General features: G+C 46.0%; 1 protein-coding gene across 3 annotated transcripts in view; it reads right to left on the bottom strand.

Annotated features, from left to right (window-relative positions):
* The window catches only part of PCSK6 (proprotein convertase subtilisin/kexin type 6), a 185,269-nt gene that overhangs the window by 66,310 nt on the left and 99,506 nt on the right, over positions 1-19,453 (bottom strand). For all 3 annotated transcript variants that reach the window (XM_038532633.1, XM_038532634.1, XM_038532635.1), the window contains exons 8-11: positions 14,760-14,972; positions 10,986-11,086; positions 6,297-6,400; positions 4,404-4,521 (exon numbers count right to left, since the gene is read on the bottom strand). In XM_038532633.1, coding sequence (XP_038388561.1) covers positions 4,404-4,521; positions 6,297-6,400; positions 10,986-11,086; positions 14,760-14,972 — 536 coding nt within the window. The remainder of the gene's footprint in view (positions 1-4,403; positions 4,522-6,296; positions 6,401-10,985; positions 11,087-14,759; positions 14,973-19,453) is intronic.

The following is a 19,453-nucleotide window of genomic DNA, read 5'->3' as shown; positions in this document are numbered from 1 at the left end:
GCCATGTAGGTACTTTCCCAGCAGGACGTGGTAGCCATGTGGCCTTTCCCGCTTGCCTAGCTAAGCTGCAGACAAGATGCCTGGCCTGGCCTCTGGGGTGCTGATAGCTGGTCAGAGCTGGAGGAATCTGCAAGCAGCCAGAGCCAATGTGTTTCCCATCTTCAGGGCCCAGCTGGCTGGGGGCACAGAAGGGAGGGAGGGAAGGTGTCTCCTGGAGACTCAGGACAGACAACAACTCTGATGTTGCAGGTCACTCCTGAGTTCTCATGATGAGCTCTTTCCCAGGGGAGGCAAGATGGGTTCCAGAGACAGGCAGCCCGGGGTAGCAGCTCAGCGCTGCCACCTCTCTGTGCTTCAGTTTCCTCACTATATAAAAGGGGAATAAAACCGTTCCCAAACTTCACACACCCTTGCTGGCTGTTTCAAATGTGTGAGTATACAGAAAGCACTGGGAACAATGCCTGGCACACAGTAAGCACCTGATAATCATTATCCATTATGCCTACCTACATATTTCCAAGTAGAGTTGTTAGAAAGTCACCATCGCATGTGGTCTGGTTTAAGGAAATCCCAGAAGAGTAAGTAGTATATAGTTAATCCACAGTGAATTCTTGAACATCTATAAATGTATGGTCCAGCCTACAGAGAATTCTTAATATTCAAAGCCGTTAGGACCTAAGTATATTTTTGGGGTGGTGTGAGTCCTTTAAGTAAAAGACAACCCACACTAAACCATAAACTCTGTCTGGGTGGTAACCTGCCAAATCTACTAAAAACTAAAGAGAACTAGATAAGGTCTTATTGCTTGAAGAGCCCCTGCTGTTGCTGCTGCTTTTCCAGTAGGGAGTAGAGAGGGCTGTCAGAAAATGTTTCACTGGAGCCTGGATTTTTAAAGACACAAGGGAAGTGTTGGCTAGAAACATCCTAAGGGTCAAAAAAGATATTTAATAGCTGGGCTTTTTTTTTTTTTCACTCATATTAATGATACTAAACTTGATTCTCATTTTCAGTTTTAGAAAGGTTATAAAAGCATCCTTCTTATCCTACTCTGACAGACAGTTTTGCACAGGCAATGTCATGGGTCTTGATCCCAGGTACCCTCCTCTAACTGAAGAAAGGTTCTAAGTAGATGAAAACCTGTTTGTGCCTAAGACTAGGAAAGGAACTCTCCTACACGTGTTGGAATGTTTACAAGGCATTCTCTTTTGCAAAATACCTGTCGAGTTGCAGTGATTTTCCCCTTGCCATTGCTTTTAGATTTAGCATTCATGGACAGCTCCTGGGATGCACTGTGGGTGCTAGAGAGCTGGGCCAGATACCATGGCCTCTGTTTTGGGGGACTCAGTCTGTTTGGGGGGAAGGGGGATTGTCAGGCCGTAAAGAGATGGCTCAGCGAGATCTGGCTGGTGTGCTGGAGCAGGAGGCCTGGCCCCTCTCCTTCCTCACCACCCCCAACCCCTGCAGTTCCCTCTCTTTCTGCAAGAGGTGTAGGCAGGGGTAGGCAGGGACAGGAACAATGTTATATTGTATGTTACTGCTGGTTCCTGACCTTCTCCATGCATCATGAGACTTTTAATTCTCTCTCAGGAGGGGGATCTAGACAGAGACAGGCTAAACTCCAGAGTCCCTAGATGTACAGTGTCCAGACTAGAAATGTTGACATATTGCTTGGCTTTTCTTTAAATTAAAGAAAATCAGTAACAGTTGCTTCCTCTTTTTTTTTTTTTTTTTTTTTTTTAACAGTTGCTTCCTGATAGGGCTCTTCTCTTGTGCCTGCAGTGGCAGCCCAGCTTCCTTCCATCATGGTCTCTCCTATGCTATGCTGTTGTTGGCCTTTTGGCTTCTTTCAGCCTGAGTGCGATTCGGGGTGGCACTGGACAGAGCAGTCCAGCAGAGGAATACCAACAGGGGCCTGGGTGGTCATTTGGGGCCCAGTGGGTGCACTGTTAGTGTCTGAGCACAGGTTGGGGGGCTCTGCAGAGAGGATGGCCCATTGATTCCTCCCACAGGGGCCACGAGGACTATCTCCCTGAGCTGTGACATTTCCCAGGAGAGGAAGGCCAAGTTGAGGCTGAAGGGCAGAAGAGGGTGGAGAGGTCACCATTCTTCATTCCCACCCTGGCATGTGACCATCAACACCCAGGCCTTCTGACTCAGCACCCTGTGGGACATTACTGCACAAATGGCAGATGTGGCCACAACCTCCTCTAGGCTGTCTATACTTGATGCTCAATAAACACAGTTCCTTGACCTTCATCACATCAGGGTGGCCTTTCTCTTCTACCCAAGAGGAAAGAGGTCAACGTATCTCTGGTTACACACACAGGTACACACGGGATGGCCAGATAAGGAAGCTCCCCCCACACTCTCTTTTCCATCGGAAGCAGCTGAAGTCAGGTCTGGGACATTCAGAGAGACCTGGGGTTCCACCATGAGAAGCAGAAACCAAAATGAGGCTATAAGAGTAGACAGCTGGACCACAGAGAAAGGCAGTGAGGAGAGGAAAAAAACAGATGTGTGGGAATACTACCTTTTCATGTTTAAGCCAAATGACTCCAGCAGCTTGGGCAAAGTTAGACAACAACTCTGATGAAAGAAACTGGCCATAATCATTGGGGGTGCTCAGCAGCCCTGGTTCAAAAGACCCTGACAGGTAGGCTGGAGCTCTCTGCCAGAAGACAAAGCCCAAAGGTACAAACGAGGCCTCTACTTTCCACATAGAGGCCTCTGCCTCTCCCTCTCTCTATCTGGAGGCCCTTATGTCCTTGGGAGCAATTGAGTGTGCAGTGAAGCAAGTGCTCTGGGATAGCAAGTTAGCTGAATATTCTAGAAAGAGCCTTAAACCGCTAAATGTAAAGATGATTTTTCTTCCGAAACAGAAGTCTGATTCTTCCCCTCTTAGAATTTGCAGAGTTCTTTCTTCCCTCAAAGGACAGGAACAATGTTATACTGTATGTTACAGCTGGTTCCCTCGACCTGTGCTGTCTAGACTCTGTGTGCTTTCACTTAAAAAACAAAATTAAATAAAAATAAAAACAACCCTTCGCCATCTAGGCACCACTCTATCATCTTAAAACTATTTCTGGCAGGAGAAGAATGCTTCATTCAGGAGTCGCCCTGATGGGGAGACCAGAGGGAAGGAAGTGGGCCTGGACGTGGCGGCCTTTCGGGGCAGGACCCAGCTCCCAGGAGCCCAGCATCCCCTTACCTGGAGTTTGATTCTCCATGCATAGGGCATTTTCCAACAAGCAAAACAAAAGAAAGCAAAACCTTCTTTATCTCAGAGAACCTCCTCCCACTTTCTTCTGAATTGATAGGCTCAGGCTCTCCAGAGAAAATGATGCTTGAAAATGTAAAGATTGAGATCTGCTGCTGGCCGACTGGCTTGTCAGGCCTGGGAGGGCTCACCCAGCACTCAGTCTTCACAACTGGCAGCAGGATGCAAACTTAGTTTTTCAAAAGCACCTTCCACGGCTACTCAGGCAACAAACACTTTCTGAATTCCTACTGTAGGCCGGGCAGCAGCGAGAAACATTTTTCTCAGCATTTTATAGCAAAGGAACATATTATAAGAGGTAGGTGCTTTCAAAGAAGAGGCAGTATCAAAGGGAGTAAGCTGCATTTGTTGATAAAGAAAGGGTCACTTTTAATCACTCCAAAATTTCTTTTTCCAAACGCACATTTTCCCGAACGTAATAAATAGTGACACCTATGGGGGAAAAAAGCATTCTGTTGTTTATCAGATTTGGAGGCCTAGAGAAACACCATTCTCCTTTTTAAACACTATAGAGACAAAGGCAGAATTCAGAGGAATGATCTGATCTCTTCTCCTAATGGAGTAGGGTCCTTGCTATCGATTTACTTTGTAGCTATTTTTGTTTTTTAAACAAAAATTTCAATGAACAAATGTACCTGATTTAGAACAACTACTACAAAGGGTGATGCTGGGAGTGTCCTAATCATGGAAGAAAGATGAACCAGGGTCCTACAGCACATAACTTAGGCTTGGTAAAAAAAAAAAAAAAAAGCCCAGGCTTAGGGGTGCCTCGGTGGCTCAGTGGGTTAAGTGTCTGCCTCTGGCTCATGAGCCCTATGTAGGGCTCTCTGCTCAGCAGGGAGTCTGTTTCTTTCTCTCTGTGCTCTCTCCCTCTCTCAAATAAATAAATAAAATCTTTAAAAAAAATTTTTAAAAAAGGAGTGATTCTTTTACAGCTCCAGAATCCATAAGAGAAAACACAGGCACATCTATAGGTATACAACCATGCATCCCCCAACACACACGTGTGTCTACAGATGTGCACTAGAAATGTATGTGTGAACACCTCCTCCGCGGTACCTTACAGGAGAGTTCGGTTCTCACTGACATTCCTGAAAAGCCACCTGGAACCTGAGCTGAGCCTCACCTGGGCCTCTTGTCTGTGGTGGCAACACACATGTGCTGCGTGGGCACTGCTGTCCACTTCTTTGCCTCCATGACGAGGGCTTCCGCATCCACCAGGCCAAATCCATAGAGATGGCTGACTGAAAAGACAGAGCCTTCAGAATCACACACACCCCCACCCCAGGAATGAAGCAAGGCCTGGCTCTCACACTCTGCTTGGCTCCCATGCAGGGCACCTCATCCGCAACTGCCACGGTCCTGGGACAGACCACTCGTTTCACTCATGGGTGGCAAGAACATGAGCCATCGCCTGGAAGCCCTGAGCTGCGGGACCAGCCCCTCTGAGGACAGCTCCAAAATCCCAGCTGCTTTCCCTAATTCTCCCTGAGCTATACTCCTTCAGGTCAGGAGTGCAGGCCAGGAAATGTGGCCCATTTTAGTGCAGAGTAGGAAAAGGAAGTGTTGAGAGAGTGTAGCCACTTTCTTTGTGTGAGACAGGGATGGGTTTATGTACACTGAAGGCACTTGTTGGCATCTGAGCTCCTTGAATCATAAACCAGACAAGAGAAACAAAGCTTTAAACCCCTTGGTTCACATGACCATGATGTGTAATAAACAAGAAAGCAAGGCCAGGTACATCTTTTTTATCATTATTTTTTTTTCCCTGCTAAATTCCCAGGGCATTCTGGGAAAGTGGCATTGCACAGAACACAGACCATGAGTGAGTTGGCCTGATCCAGTGTTTAATTTGGCCATGGCAGGAGAGTTCCAAAGTTAATTTAAGAGGCAAGGTCAAGAACTAGATACAATCTATTTTCCTATTTAATTAGGCCAACATTGAAATGTAGGTCAGCTCTTGTTACAGCACACCACCACCACCACCATTCTTGCAAAACAAAGATGCATTAGGCCTGGTCAATGGCTTTCTTATTAAAAAGGAATGTCCCTTGGAACTTACAGTGACAACACTTGCCCTATATTTTACAGATAGTAATATCAGGCTCAGTGTCAAAATAGTTGGGCCTGAGCTTCAGAAAAGGAAAAAGAAGTCCTCCCTAATATACCCTAGCTGAATGTAAATCTTTTTCAAGTATCTCTGGTAAAAAGCCAGACAAACAAAGCCAATGGCACAGTCCTATAATTATCTGCCAGCGAGGCTCCAAATATCTGGGTTACAAGCCCTGATCATGGGTTGATTTCATGCAACCTAAGTCTGTACCAGGCTGGGTTGGGGAATTCTTTCCTTGCTGTTCTATGAGTTACTTCTATAACACAGACAGAAGTTTTATAGTTAGAAAGTAACTTACGTAACTGTCACAGTGTCCTCATTGTACAGGTAAGGAAACGGAGGGCCAGTTTCAAAATCATGGAGCTACTCAGGACTAAGAGTGCAAGATGCCCTTAGGCTTCACACAAATAAACATTATTTATCTTAATGGTCATGGATTTGTTTTGATGTGCATTAAAAAAAATAAAAATAGACATCAAACCTGTGTGATTATCTGGATGTAATAGAGTTTCCTTTTAAAATGTATGTCATTACGTTAAAAAAAAAAATGCAAGTCAGGGTAAAGAGAACTATTACTTCAACCCTGGTTCAGGTGGTGTCTGGATGTGGCCAAAATCGTGACATTGAGGGGACATTGAATTCTACTGATCTTAGGTTTTTTTTTCCCTAATGTCAGTGGGAGGTTCCAGGATACTTCTCTTAAACCTCTAGCTATATAATTCTCACTCTTGTGACACACAATCAATACCATTTGGGAATTCTTTCTGAAAAGCTCCTGTCATCCCTTTTTTTTTTTTTTTTTTCTGTCATCCCTTTAATAGAGATTCCAGCAAGTCACCCAGTGGGCTCTCCAGGATGGGCTGCCGATCCCCACCCAGCCCAGCCCAGTGGGAGCTACCACCGCACCTTTATGACCAGCACCGTTGACTTTCCAATCATTGGCTTTCAGGTGTGCTGGCCTAGATGTCTTCACCAGCAGGTGCTGGACATCCCTCCAGGTTAACTGGTTACTGCAAACACAATGACAGACCAGTGAAGCCCACACATGTCAAAAGGACGGCCACCCAGGCCCATCAGTGGTGGTGGATCGGGAGCCAGCCCCAAGTTGGGACTTGAGGAAGCCCAGAAGATCCATTCCTCAGCAAGGGTTCATTTTTACATAACCTCTATGTAAAGAATGGTTTCCAGGGATTAAATTCTAAGACAAAATAGTACAGTGGGTGACCTCAGATCCATAGCACTAAAACTCCAGCCCTGCTGCCAAGGTGTACCTGAGTGTGAACAAGGGCTACAGAAGAAATTGTAGCAGGGAGAGGGACATCCTGATGTCTCTACTGGGGGCTACTCTTCACCAGGCAAGCAAACTCCACGGTGCATGAGAGCACACTTAAGTCATCATCTGCCCAGCCCCACCCTGTGTAGATCCACCTGCTACTGATTATCATTTGAGATGTTAGTAATTCTAAATTTCTTAAGCATTTGTTTTGGTGCAAAGGGGAAATGTTTCATAGAAAGAACACATGCCCACTATCAGAGTTTTTTGAGTCTATGAAACATTGTCTTGCCTTTTTAACACCACAGGAAACCAGGATCCAACTTACGATGAGACTCTGTCATCACCCCCTTAGCCCACAGCATCAAGACCAGGTCCCAGACAGAGGCTGAAGTACCCTCTGTGCAGCCTGCACCAGCTCCTCTTGACTAGGGCCTGCCCTCACCCACAGCGGCCACAACTATCTTTCCTGTCACCTACTCTTTGTGTGTGTTTAAAAATATACATAACATAATAGTGACCACCTTAACCATTTTTCTGGGCAGAGTGCAGAGCCAATTAGTACCTGTACATTGTTTTACGTCCAAAAAAACCACCCATCTCATCTTCCCCAAGTGGAACTCTATGCCATCTCTGCCCATTTCCTTCTGCCCCCAGCCCCTTCCTTGACCACACCATTCTGCTTTGTGTCTATGAATGTGATGACTCTAGGAACCTCATATAAATGGAACCACACAGTATGGGTCCTGCTGTGAGTGGCTCATTTCACTCAGCATAACATCCTCCAGGTCCATCCATGTTGTATGTAGCAGGTGTCAGAATTCCCTTCCTTTTGAAGGCTTGTATGGACCACATTTTGTGTATCCGTTCATCTCTCAACAGGTACTCCAGATACCTTGTCCTTTTGGCTACTGTGAGTAATGCTGCTATGAACGTAGTGTACACAGAGCTCTTTAAGTATCTGCTTTCAATTCTTTTGGGTATATACCCACAAGTGGAATTATAGGATCACATGGTAATTCTTTGTTTAAGCTTTTGAGGAATCCCCACACTGGATTCTACAGTGGCTGCACCATTTTACATTTCCACCTCTTTGCCTGTTGTCCCTTGGGACCTCACTGTGGTTTGAGTCTTGGAGCACACATGCATCCTCTCTTGGGGCTCACTCTGCAGTTGCTAGCCTCAGTCTTCTTTGATTTCTCCAGCATGCTCCTGCCGCTGTAAGAGGGCCTCACTGGCCTCCTAGCCACCTCCCCGCAATGATGTCTATCAGTGAAGTTTCCAGGCCCTTGCTTGGCTTTCTCCCTTTACCTACTGCCTCTCCTGAGGGCTCATGGCCAACCTCATCATTCAGGGGGGATTCTGAGGCCCCACATGGCCCAGAGCCTCTCACCCTTGCATACAGGCATAGGCTTTAGAGTTCAGCCAGAGCCGATGGGGCTGTGCTCCTTGTTACCTGTGTGACCTGGCAAATTACTGCTCCTGTCAACAGGGCCTTTCAAGGATGGCTACAGCCAGTCTACCTAGGAGTTCAGCAACAGATGTCAGGCAGCATGAGCTTCAGAGTTCAGGACAGAATGGGTGCAGAAAGGGAGAATGTTAGAAATCGTCTCATTATGAGGACGTCCATTTTATTTTGGACTCTAATAATAAAAAAACATACAGTTGTAGGGGGCCCTGGATGGTTCAGTTGGTTAAGCATCTGGCCTTTGGCTCAGGTCATGATCTCAGGGCCTGGGATCGAGCCCCACATTGGGCTTCTTGCCCAAGGGGGAGTTTGCTTCTCCCTCTCCCTCTACCACTCCCCTGTACTCTACTTGTATTCTCACTCTCAAATAAATAAAAAATAAATAAAATACTATAAATAAGTATATATAGTTGTATGAACAACAAAGCTAAGACATGGTATTGAAAATGTTTTTCAATGAAGATGGGACTGATGAGAAGTACCAAGATGGCCACAAACCAGGATGACCTTTGCACCATTCTTACCCATGAGGGTTTTTCTTCATTTTTGTTACATGCTGTCCACAGGCCCTCCCTGACCCCCTGAGACCTTCTCCACTCAGGAATATTTGGCTTGGTCCTGATGCCTTCTACAGTAGAAGTGAGCAGAATTTGAAGGCAATGCCAGGAACGTGAGAGCAGGCCTACTCTCTGGACATCTGAGCTATCCTGGTCTCCAATCTCCTCACCTCGGGTCTGCAGGGTCCCTTGTTATAACCTGTCCCTTCCTTGACCAGTTCTGCAGGTTTAAATGCTCTGAGCTGAAGCTGTTTTCTTGACTAGCATGAAGTTTGCTTCACAAGCTACCTGGAAATTTCTGAGGAGGAGCTAAAAGGGTGAGGAAGATGACTACCAGAGTTTTCATGTGTCCATAGGCCAAGTTTAATGGGACAGGCTGGCATGAAATGAAGCTTATTTTCTATTTAGTTTTGACTAACAAAATTCCTTGCATGTTTCTAATATGGAATGGAAGGAAATATAAAACAGTGAATTGCTAAGTTTGTGAATGCCACTTTCCACACAAGTAAGTAATTATTTCATTTTTTTTTTTTTTCTTAAAGAGCCTCAGGACACAGAAGCTAACATTTTGGCCTAAAAATAAAACACATTTAGCTATTCCTTTGTTAAACTGATAGCATTTGAGTTGTATGCTCTTCGCCTTGGACAAACCAATATGTAAACATTCATAACTGTCAGGATTTAAGTAACCCAAATATGATTTTCTGAATCATTTAAAATCTCGACAACAACTGACTATCTCAAATGGCAGGGTTGTTCTAAGCTAGTTTTGATGTCCAATCTAAATTTGTTTTTGACACCATGATTGTATGTGTAGTAAACTCTCTCTTCTTTCTGATCATCCAGACACTAAAATTCTAGAGTTTTTATTTGGCTTGTGACAGATAAAATGTCACCACTGCATTCTCAGTTTTATCAACTAAAGTTTATAAAGAGCACCTGTAGCAGCCCGAAGTGGAAATTTGGTCTGTGACACAGAATGGGAGGTAGGCTTGGGGTTCTGGCCCACTCAGCAATCTGTGGAGATGGTGAGCTTTAAAAAGGAAAAAGAGGGGGTAGCCCAGGTGGCTCAGTGGTTTAGCACCGCCTTCAGCCCAGGGCGTGATCTTGGAGTCCCGGGATCGAGTCCCACATCAGGCTCCCTGCATGGAGCCTGCTTCTCCTTCTGCCTGTGTCTATGCTTCTCTCTCTGTGTTTCTCATGAATAAATAAAATCTTAAAAAAAATAAAAAATAGGGATCCCTGGGTGGCGCAGCGGTTTAGCGCCTGCCTTTGGCCCAGGGCGCTATCCTGGAGACCCGGGATCGAATCCCACGTCAGGCTCCCGGTGCATGGAGCCTGCTTCTCCCTCTGCCTATGTCTCTGCCTCTCTCTCTCTCTATGTGACTATCATAAATAAATAAATTAAAACATTAAAAAAATAAATAAATAAATAAATAAATAAATAAATAAATAAATAAATAAATAAAATAAAAAATAAAAAAAAAGGAAAAAGAAGGAAAGGAATCTCTTCATATCCATTAAGGGTGGTCATAAAAAGGAAGGAAATCCTGACCCACTGTACATCATGGATAAACCTTGAGGACACTGTTACGTGAGCCAGTCATAAAACACAAATCCTGTATGATTCCACTTACGTGAGGTGTTTAGCACAAACTCTTAAAGACAAAAGGTGGAATGGTGATTGCTAGTGCCTGGAGAAGGGTTCACAGGGAGTGTTGTAGGCTGAACTGTGTCCTCCCAAACTTATATTTTGAAGCCCTCACCCCCAGTCCTTCAGAATGTGACTTTATTTGGAGACAGGGTCTTTAAAGAGGTAATTAAGGTAAAATGGGATCTTTAGAGTGGGCCCTAAGCCACTATGACTGGTGTCCTTATAAAAGGATCTAGACACACACATGGATGGAAGACTGTGTCAGGACTCAAGGGGAAGGTGGTCATCTACAAGCCAAGGAGAGAGGCCTCAGAGGAAACCAACACCGCTGGGCACCTTGATCTTAGACTTATATCCGCCAGAACTGGTAGATCATTTATTTCTTTTGTCTAAACCTCCCAGTCTGTGGTATTTTGTTATGACATCCTAGCTGACCAGTGCAGGCAGATGCTGCTTAATGGGTTTAGGATGATGAAAACGTTCCATAGATGAACGACGGTGATAGTTATGCAAGGTGAATGTGCTTGATGAAATGTCCATTTAAAAAATGGTTAAAATGGTAACTTTGATGTTATGTGTATTTTACTGCAATAAAAGCAAAGAGAAAACAAAAGAAAAGAGGGGGAGGGAAGTGGGAACTTACTTTGCTTCTAAAGCCAAGGCGATGATGCCCGCCACCATGGGGGCTGAAACTGAGGTCCCTGTGTGGCCGTCCGTGCAGCGCTGCCGCAGATCTGTGGTGACCTGGGTGACAGGGCAGCAAGAGGTGAAGTTAGCTCTCAGAAGATGTCAGAGGCTGCTCAAGATGCTATGCCTGGACAGGTGTGGCCCCTAGTCGGAAAAGGTGTTACACAGATGTATCTCTACAATCAAGGTTTGTGTCTGCTCCTCCCTGCTCATCCACTTTGCTCTTATTCGTAGAACACGGAACTGCTGCAGGGGTGAGCTAATCACAGGGTGGGAACAGGGAGACAAGGCAGAGAGAAGATGAGCAGCAGGAAGCCATATAACCTCACTGCTGCAGAGTGTGGGCTAAGACACAAAGATAAGACAGAATGAAGCAAAGAGGGGTCCTCTGTGGCAGAGTCCCCAAGGCAAGACCACCTGCCGTATCCCATGTTAACAACCCCCAAGTCACCTTTGACATCAGAGCAGCTGGAAACATGGCGGGGAGGGGGGGGGGGGTGTTGCGCAAGTGACCCAGAGACCATCTCTGCCAGATCAGAGACCAGTCACAGAAAGTTACAGATCACTCCCCACCAGGACATCCTCCTCAGATAGTTGACAGTGTCCCAAAGCACCCAGTTCCATCTGCAGCAGCAGAGAAACCTGGAGTGTTCTCTACCTTCACAGGGCCTGCTGTGGGAGATGACAAGGCTGGCCACTCTCCTTGGAAAGAGCTGATTGCACACTGGGGAAGCTCTGCAGGCCTTCCTCTGGGGCATAGGCTCCCAGCTGGGTGGGGATATTGATTCTGGACCTCTCTAGTGCACAGACTGATTTGTACCTTGCCGTGAACTGAAGTGGAGAAGCAGCACTGTGGAATCACCACATGTGGGTTCACGTGTGCCAGATGAGATTCTGGCCCTCAGCTACTCCTGTGTGCTCTGCAGGTGGAATTAAGGTAGTTAACCAGCAGACCTTAAATCAGTGGGAATATCCTGGATTATCCAGGGGGCCTGATGTAATTGTAGGGCCCTGGAAAATGGAAGGAGGCAGAAAAGTGTGTCAAAGAGCTGAGGCAGAAGGGGGACCCAAACCATTTTTGCCAGCTTAGAAGGGAGAGATGGGGGAATGGAAGCCAAAGAATGTGGGCGGCCGAAAATGCTGAAAACAGCCCTTAGCAGACAGCCCACAAGGAAACCCGAGCTCAGTCCTATAACCTCGAGGAACTAAAGTCTGCCAACAACCTGAATGAGCACAGAACGAATTCTCCACGAGAGCCTCTAGAAAAGAACCCGGCCCAGCTGTCACATGGATTTCAGCCTCTGGAGACTCAGAATACAAATTCAGTCAAGGCTGCTGCACTGCTTGGCTTCCTGAACTGTGAGATGAGAATTCTGTGCTGTTTTAAGCTGCTAAATTTAGGATAATTTGTTACAAGAGCATAGGAAGCAAGATCCACACTAAATGCAAGACTCCAGTAGCCGAGCTGCATAGCCCTGGAGAATGAATTTCCCCAGTCATAACAATCTAGATCCTCTTTCTAGCAGAGCATCTTCCATCCTCACAGGTCGGTTGGGCTGACAATCACCCAGTGAGACAGGACCCAGCCTGTCTCACACACATATACTGGGAAGATCCCACAGAAACCCTGGCAGAGACCTGCCTCCTCCTCTCCCTGAGGAGGGGCAGCTTAGGGCAGGGAAGTTGGGACAAGGATGCATCTTCTGACCCTGGGATCTTCATCTGCAAACAGGCGTCATGATACGTCCCTCACAAGACTTCTGGTAAGAGTCACAGCTGGTACCTGAGACATACTGGCATTCAGTAAGTGCTGCCCAGGGAGGGACACTGAGGGTGTCTGGGTTAGGAGGCCAGCCTCTAAGAAAAGGCTACGAGGAAGCAAGCAGAGGGGCCCATCTGAAGGGAGGGAATGGCTCAACCAAGGTGGGGCAGCCCCCACTTCCTGAGACCCAACGTCATGCATTTGGAACTCTGCTCAAGTTTAGTGAATGAAAGAAAGAGCCAAGGCATGAATGAGAGATGCTCTGCTAGGTGTTGTTCCTTTTATTAAGAGTCATGTGTCAGCATTGGGCAATCCCTTCCCCCAAGCGAACACTGGCATTTGCTGGACAGAGAGGAAAGGAGAACATGGGTGGGACAGATCCTGGATTTCCAGCTGACACCTGCCTGAACCAAAGAGATTGCAAGCTGCCAACCATCCAGAGCAGTTACCCATCCCCTTGTGGGTTCTCTGAAGGGACTCGGAGCAAAATCTTGGCTCTGGTTGAGCTGAAAATGACATCAGCAACAACAAACTTGACAAAAATACCATCCACACTCAAAGAATCCCAAAGCCTAGCACGGCAGGTACAACTAAGTGATTTTTCTCTTTAATCCTCCTCTCCACTATACCCTTCTGACCCATATGGTATTGCTCAGAGAAGAGAAAGAAAGAAAGAAAGAAAGAAAGAAAGAAAGAAAGAAAGAAAGAAAGAAAAGAAAAGAAAAGAATTAAGGCATTTTATGCCTAAGATGCCTGCTCACGCAGTATGATTAATTAAGCAGATAAAGCTGCAAGCCCTGCTCCCAGGAATGGGAGACACAGTCGTCCCAGCATGAAGCCTCTAGTACAAAGTGTTCGATGACACAATCTCCACCCCATACACCTCCAGCCAGCAGGCCTGTTTAACAAGACTCCAGCAAGTCCGTGTTCAAATGAGCTAGATGCCTAAATGAACAGGACACCGTTCAGAAGCTCAGCTGCCTGTCTCGGGTGCATGCTTCAGTAGAAAAGGAAAATAAATTAATACCTTAGTTAACTAGCCCGGGCTGCTACCAGGCTGGCGGCCCGGCAGCCGTGGCCGACCCTTCAACTGGTACGGAGCAAAGTGGAAAACAGGGAGCCTATATGCTCCCACAGAAAGATGTAAAAATAAATTTGCAAATAATTTCTAGAGATGTGGCTTGGCAGCAGGAGAAATAAAAAGATGCTAGTGAGCTTGCCTGAAAATTAAACCATGTCTGGCCAGCTCCCCGGTCTCATTTTTTTAAATGTCTAAAAACCAACTTAATGACTGTGCATTTGAATTCTGCATTAATTTCGGCTCAAAAATCCTCCCCCTTCTTACTTTGCTTAAGGTAGGAGACCCTGCAGGGAAGGAGGAAGCACCAATTCCACCCATCTACTAAAAGAAAACAGTCACTTTTTAAAAGATAAATCACACTTGATGTTCACTGAAGTGAGCGAAACAGACAGAAACCATGGCACAGTTTGAAGTGTCCAGGGAAAGTCCTTTTGTTGGGGAGAAAGAATTGCCCAGAAGAACACTTGGATCTCCAAAATGTTTCAGTATAAAATCAAGACTTTCTCTTAACTCTATTTGGCACACTGACACTGAACTGGTCACTTGGATCCCAAGCAGTGTGACCACAGAAATTTAGAGAGCTAAAAGGAGACATGGCACAGAGAATACACCCCATTCTTAAATGCTATTTTTAGATCCCTAAAGCCAGAGAGGGTTTTAATTGGTATTTAGTGCAAAAATTAGAAAGGCAGGGTCTGAGGATGGTTGCCAAAGGACTGGGGTTTCCCTCCAGGACAATCAGCTCACTGATGGGTGAGGTCGGTACTCTGGGATCTGGTTCAAACTGGCCTCAACCTGGCTCATCTTTTTGCAAAGAGGGAAAGAAACTTCCCCCAAAGGGGTGGAAGGCGTGCATCCTAAGCTCTGTCTTGGTTAAGAGCACTCACGATTTTCCGCTCATAAAATGCGCCGCTGCTATAGGTGGTGGCCAAGGTGGATGCACACTCCTCCAGGTACCATGGCTTGTAGCCATTTTCCGTGGTGCTGCTCACGGAGATGGTGTAGATGCTGTTGGTGTAGCCATCACAGGAGCAGTGGTCCCCCTCTCTCCCGCCATTCCCTGATGCCCAGACGAAAATGGAGCCCAGGCCCTGCCGACCCTAGACAGGAAGAAGGAGAAGGTGTCAGGCCTGGTAGTCAGAACCTTGCAGGTTGGGTCTCGCACCAGCAGAAAGTCCTTCCTTCCAAATGTCCCTTCCAAAGGGTTGGAGAAGGACGTGTTCAGACTATTTGGATGCCACATGGTTCTGTGGGCTCGTTTTTATTAATGGAGCACTGCTGAATCACAGCATGGCACTGAGAAGGTGGCCCAGAAAGACATCTCTGTTCCTCATGGGAAAAGCAAGGGCCCTCAAAGAGATATTCTGTCCCAGAGCCATGCCTGTGATTTCCATCATAATAACCTATCATCACAAAGAGCAAGCAGTGCCCCAAGTATTACTGAGATGAAAGTTGCTGCCAAATTTATAACATTAATTTTTTTCGAGATTGAAAGGGCTGGTCCTATGGGCAATGAAAGAGCTGGTCCTGTGGGGCAGAGGGCGAATTTTCCTAAAAAAAAACAGAAGAAGAAGCACAAGTCTTGGGGAACAGGCAAGATTTTGAAAAGAAGGGATGGGACAGTAAATTCTGGGTGAAGGATAAACAGGTAAAATGGGTCATGGTCCATAATGCCACAGCCTCTTGCGGCCACCCTGTGAGAGCTCCCCAGAGTCTCTGCCATGGGTAGTCATTAAAGTAGTCAGATGAGGTACCTAGGTGGCTCAGTAGGTTGTCTGCCTTGGGCTCAGGTAATGATCCAGGCATCTTGGGATTGAGTTCCTGCTCAGCAGGGAGCCTGCTTCTCCCTCTCTCTCAGCCCCTCCCCCTGCTTGTGCACTCTCTCTCTCTCTCAAATAAATAAATTAAACATTTAAAAAAAATAGTAGTCAGATGGTCAATGCCAGCCAAGGCCAGCAGCCTCACCTGTGTGCAAGTTTTCATTTATAAGAACATATAAGTGAAAGCGAATCTTTGAAAGATAGTGGCTTGGTTCTGGCAGCTGTTTTATCCCACACTCATAGAATCAATGATTTCTGACCCAACCAAGTGCCTGTCCCAGTCACAAACACTAGTTAAAGATGAACTAATCCAAGATGGAACTGACCCATTCTGAGTGGCTGGACCTGTTGGTGGTACACACCCAGCCCCAGAGATCAGTGCCAACACCCATCTCTGTGAAACTGGACCCACAAGGGCTGATAACTTTGGTGTCCTTGCAAGCACCCTCCTCCCCAAACATGTGGAAGGAAATTGATACTTCTGCTCAACAACTGGCCAATTTAAAGAAAACTTGCAACAAAATCCTGCGATCTCCACAGAGTTCAACTCAAGTTTTGCTGTCGACTGGATGCATCACACTCACCCAGAGTTCAAATCCACCTTGGGGGGATCCCTGAGCAGCTCAGCGGTTTAGCGCCTGCCTTTGGCCCAGGGCCTGATCCTGGAGACCAGGGATCAAGTCCCACATCGGGCTCCCTGCATAGAGCCTGCTTCTCCCTCTCTGCCTGGGTCTCGGTCTCTGTCTCTCTCTCTCTCTTTCTGTGTCTCTCATGAATAAATAAAATCTTAAAAAAAAAAAACAAAAACACAAATCCACCCTGGGCTGAGCAGACCCACCTGCTCTGAAAGCCTCATGTTCCTCCACTTTGTAGACCAAGTAGAAAAAGATTCTGGCCTTTTTGTGCCTATTTGTCATGACTCTGACATTTCCTTCAGTTTCTAACCAGAGGCTCTCAATAGACCTCATGGAAGATCCCTTAGGCTCGCTGCTCAAAACTGCCTTGCTCATTCTGCTTTCCATGTCTCCCAGGTGGATCTGTCCACATGGCCAAGAGCTCAACAGAAAGGTTACTCATATTTAGCAAAAAAGGTCAACCTTCTGGAAGAAAGCACAAAGTACTATAGAAATGGGTGTGGTGTGTCTGGGCATATAATTCCCTATATGGAAAGATTAATAAGCTAGTTCAAATAAATTAAAATCAAAATGGAAAGATATTAGGGTGCCTAGGTGGCTGAGTCAGTGAAGCGTGTGTCTTCAGTTCAGGTCATGATCTCAGAGTTCTGGGATCGAGCCCTGCATTGGGCTCCCTGCTCAGTGGGGAGCTTGCTTCTCCCTCTGCCTCTCCCCAACCTGCTCATGCTTCTTCCCTCTCACTTTCTCTCTCTCTCAAAATAAACAAAATCTTTTTTTTAAAAAAGAGAAAGGTATTTAACCCATCAGAGCCTATCTTTATTCCATGAGAATCATCTGTAAGATGCTTCCCACTCCACTCCAAATTATTAATGAAAGGCTGTCACTTTGCAAAGTAGGGCCCCCAGACAGTACTCCTTCTACTTGAGCATGCACACAGGTCACTGGGAGTCTTGCTACATGGCAGGCTTAGACTCGGCAGGTCTGGGGTGGGGGCGCAGAGATCCTGCATTTCTATTGAGCTCCCAGGTGATGCCCATGTGGTTGCTTCTGGACCCCACTTTGAATAACTAAAGGGCTGAAAATGCCAAAGGACCGCATCTTCCACCTCACGCTGCACAGTTATTCCTTGACCAATCCATTCTCACAAGTGTCAAGGCCTCAGAACACCTCTCTTCCTCCTGCAAATTTTCCTAAAGAGGACATAAGGATGAGGTGGAGGAAACACCTGAATCAGAGGTCTGAGGAGATGTTTTAGCTGTCTCTGAGCATTTTATATTTTCACTTCCCAGGTCTTGGAAGCCACGGGCCAGAAGCTATAGAGGACAGTTCAACCCTGGCCATGAACTTGTGTTTCTGTTTAGGAAAGTTACAACCTCAACCCAATCAAAACATATTTCAGTGCCTTCCCCGGGAGGTGAAGGGGTCATCTGTGAACTCCAAAGCACGGTTCCTGAGGGGTTGCAAATGCCCGGCATCTGGACAAGGCCAGCGTTTCCAGCCTCAGCGAGGCTGCCTCTCTGCTGGGGGATGACAAGCCACGTGAGGAGTCAGACTCACTTCTATGCCAAATTATGGCCTCTGAAGTCTCCTACCACCAAACCACATCACCTACCAGAGATGAAGTTTGACTTGACAGAAAAAGATTGTAGCTGACAAATGGGGCATCGAGGAGGAAAAACAGATGGGGGAATGTGGATTGGTTTGAGATCATCACATTTCTAGGAGATTTTCAGTGACAACTTCAGACAGCTACGATTTAAGGCTCCCTATATGACATATTTTACTTCAGAATGACTGGGGAAAAAATGAAATGACCTCAGTATTTCAAGAAATTGTGACAAGAATGACGAGGAGCCACATGGTTCCCTCTGCAACTTCCTCACTACCCTGACAGCCTGATAAAGCCAATGCTACTTGGAATCTGAAATGCAAAAAGCCCCTCACTGAGGCTCCATACTTTCCAAAGTCCTGTGCAGATTCAGTCTACACAAAACTAAGTGGAGTTGAGATACCTAACAATCATAAAACCATCACTGACCTCTCCAGGAAATGCGGGGTCCTGTCCTAAGACTTCAAATCTTTCGATATCATCTTATAGCATGACACAGGTTTAGGATTGATACTGTTCAAAGCAGTATCTTCCACACAGAAAATGTGATCTCTAATCTACAGCTTAAATTAAGCTTCACTTTTAGGGTGTTCCACTTGTCATCAAGAGTGAGATCCATGTGATCTAGTGGGTAGTAGAAGCTGAGCACTGGAAAGATAAGATATTTTTACTTGGCAGTCCCTTGTAGGCAGCAGGTGACTTGGTCACACTTGACCCTTCCAGCATTCCTGAGCCAGCACCTGGCACAGCTCAGGTGCTCAGCAACCTGACGGAAGCAGCCTTTGCATTTTCTTAGAATCATGGCAGACAAGAGAAGATATATGGTATACCAAGCATGACCATGAGGTCAAATGCCAGGCTGGAGACATTCTAAGAGATAAAGAGTCAAACCTCATAAAAAAGTCACAGAAAATGATCAAAATCAATACATCCAGAAAAGCAATAAAATCATATTATTTAGAAGAAAGGGAAAAAAATGAACAGAGTTAAAAAAAAAAGATTGCTCCTCTACGGGGTAGGACTAGGGGATGGGCAGGGGAGACAAAGGCTGCTTTTAATATAATCGTCTGATAATATTTGATTTGTTCATTAAATATTTATTAATCACCTTTTAATCACGGTACACAGGTTATAATAAAATAAGGACCTCAGTATTTTAAGTATTTTAACAAATGTTTTAAAAAATTTTTCTTATATTTTAAATTCAATTTGCCAACATAGAATATAACACCCAGTGCTCGTCTCATCATAAAAAAAGTTTTAAAGCATAAATAATAAAAGGGACTGGAGCCACTCCCCTTTACAGCCATACTGTCCCATCTCCCGTAAGAGAAGTTGGAAGTATGAATGATGGCCCAGGGATGCTTGGACTTCCTGCCCAAAGCCCCACCAGCATGACCAGGCCATACCTTAAACTCTGGGCTGGAGCTTGTTGGGCCACCCAGGGCTACCCAGCCACTGACCGCAGCTCTGTCTGTCTGCTCCAAGAAGCTGTCCTCACCCAGAAATCTGCCTCA

This window comes from Canis lupus, chromosome 3 (genome assembly GCF_011100685.1).
Source record: "Canis lupus familiaris isolate Mischka breed German Shepherd chromosome 3, alternate assembly UU_Cfam_GSD_1.0, whole genome shotgun sequence".
NCBI classification, from domain to species: Eukaryota; Metazoa; Chordata; class Mammalia; order Carnivora; family Canidae; genus Canis; species Canis lupus.
This window is presented reverse-complemented; position numbering and strand designations above follow the sequence as displayed.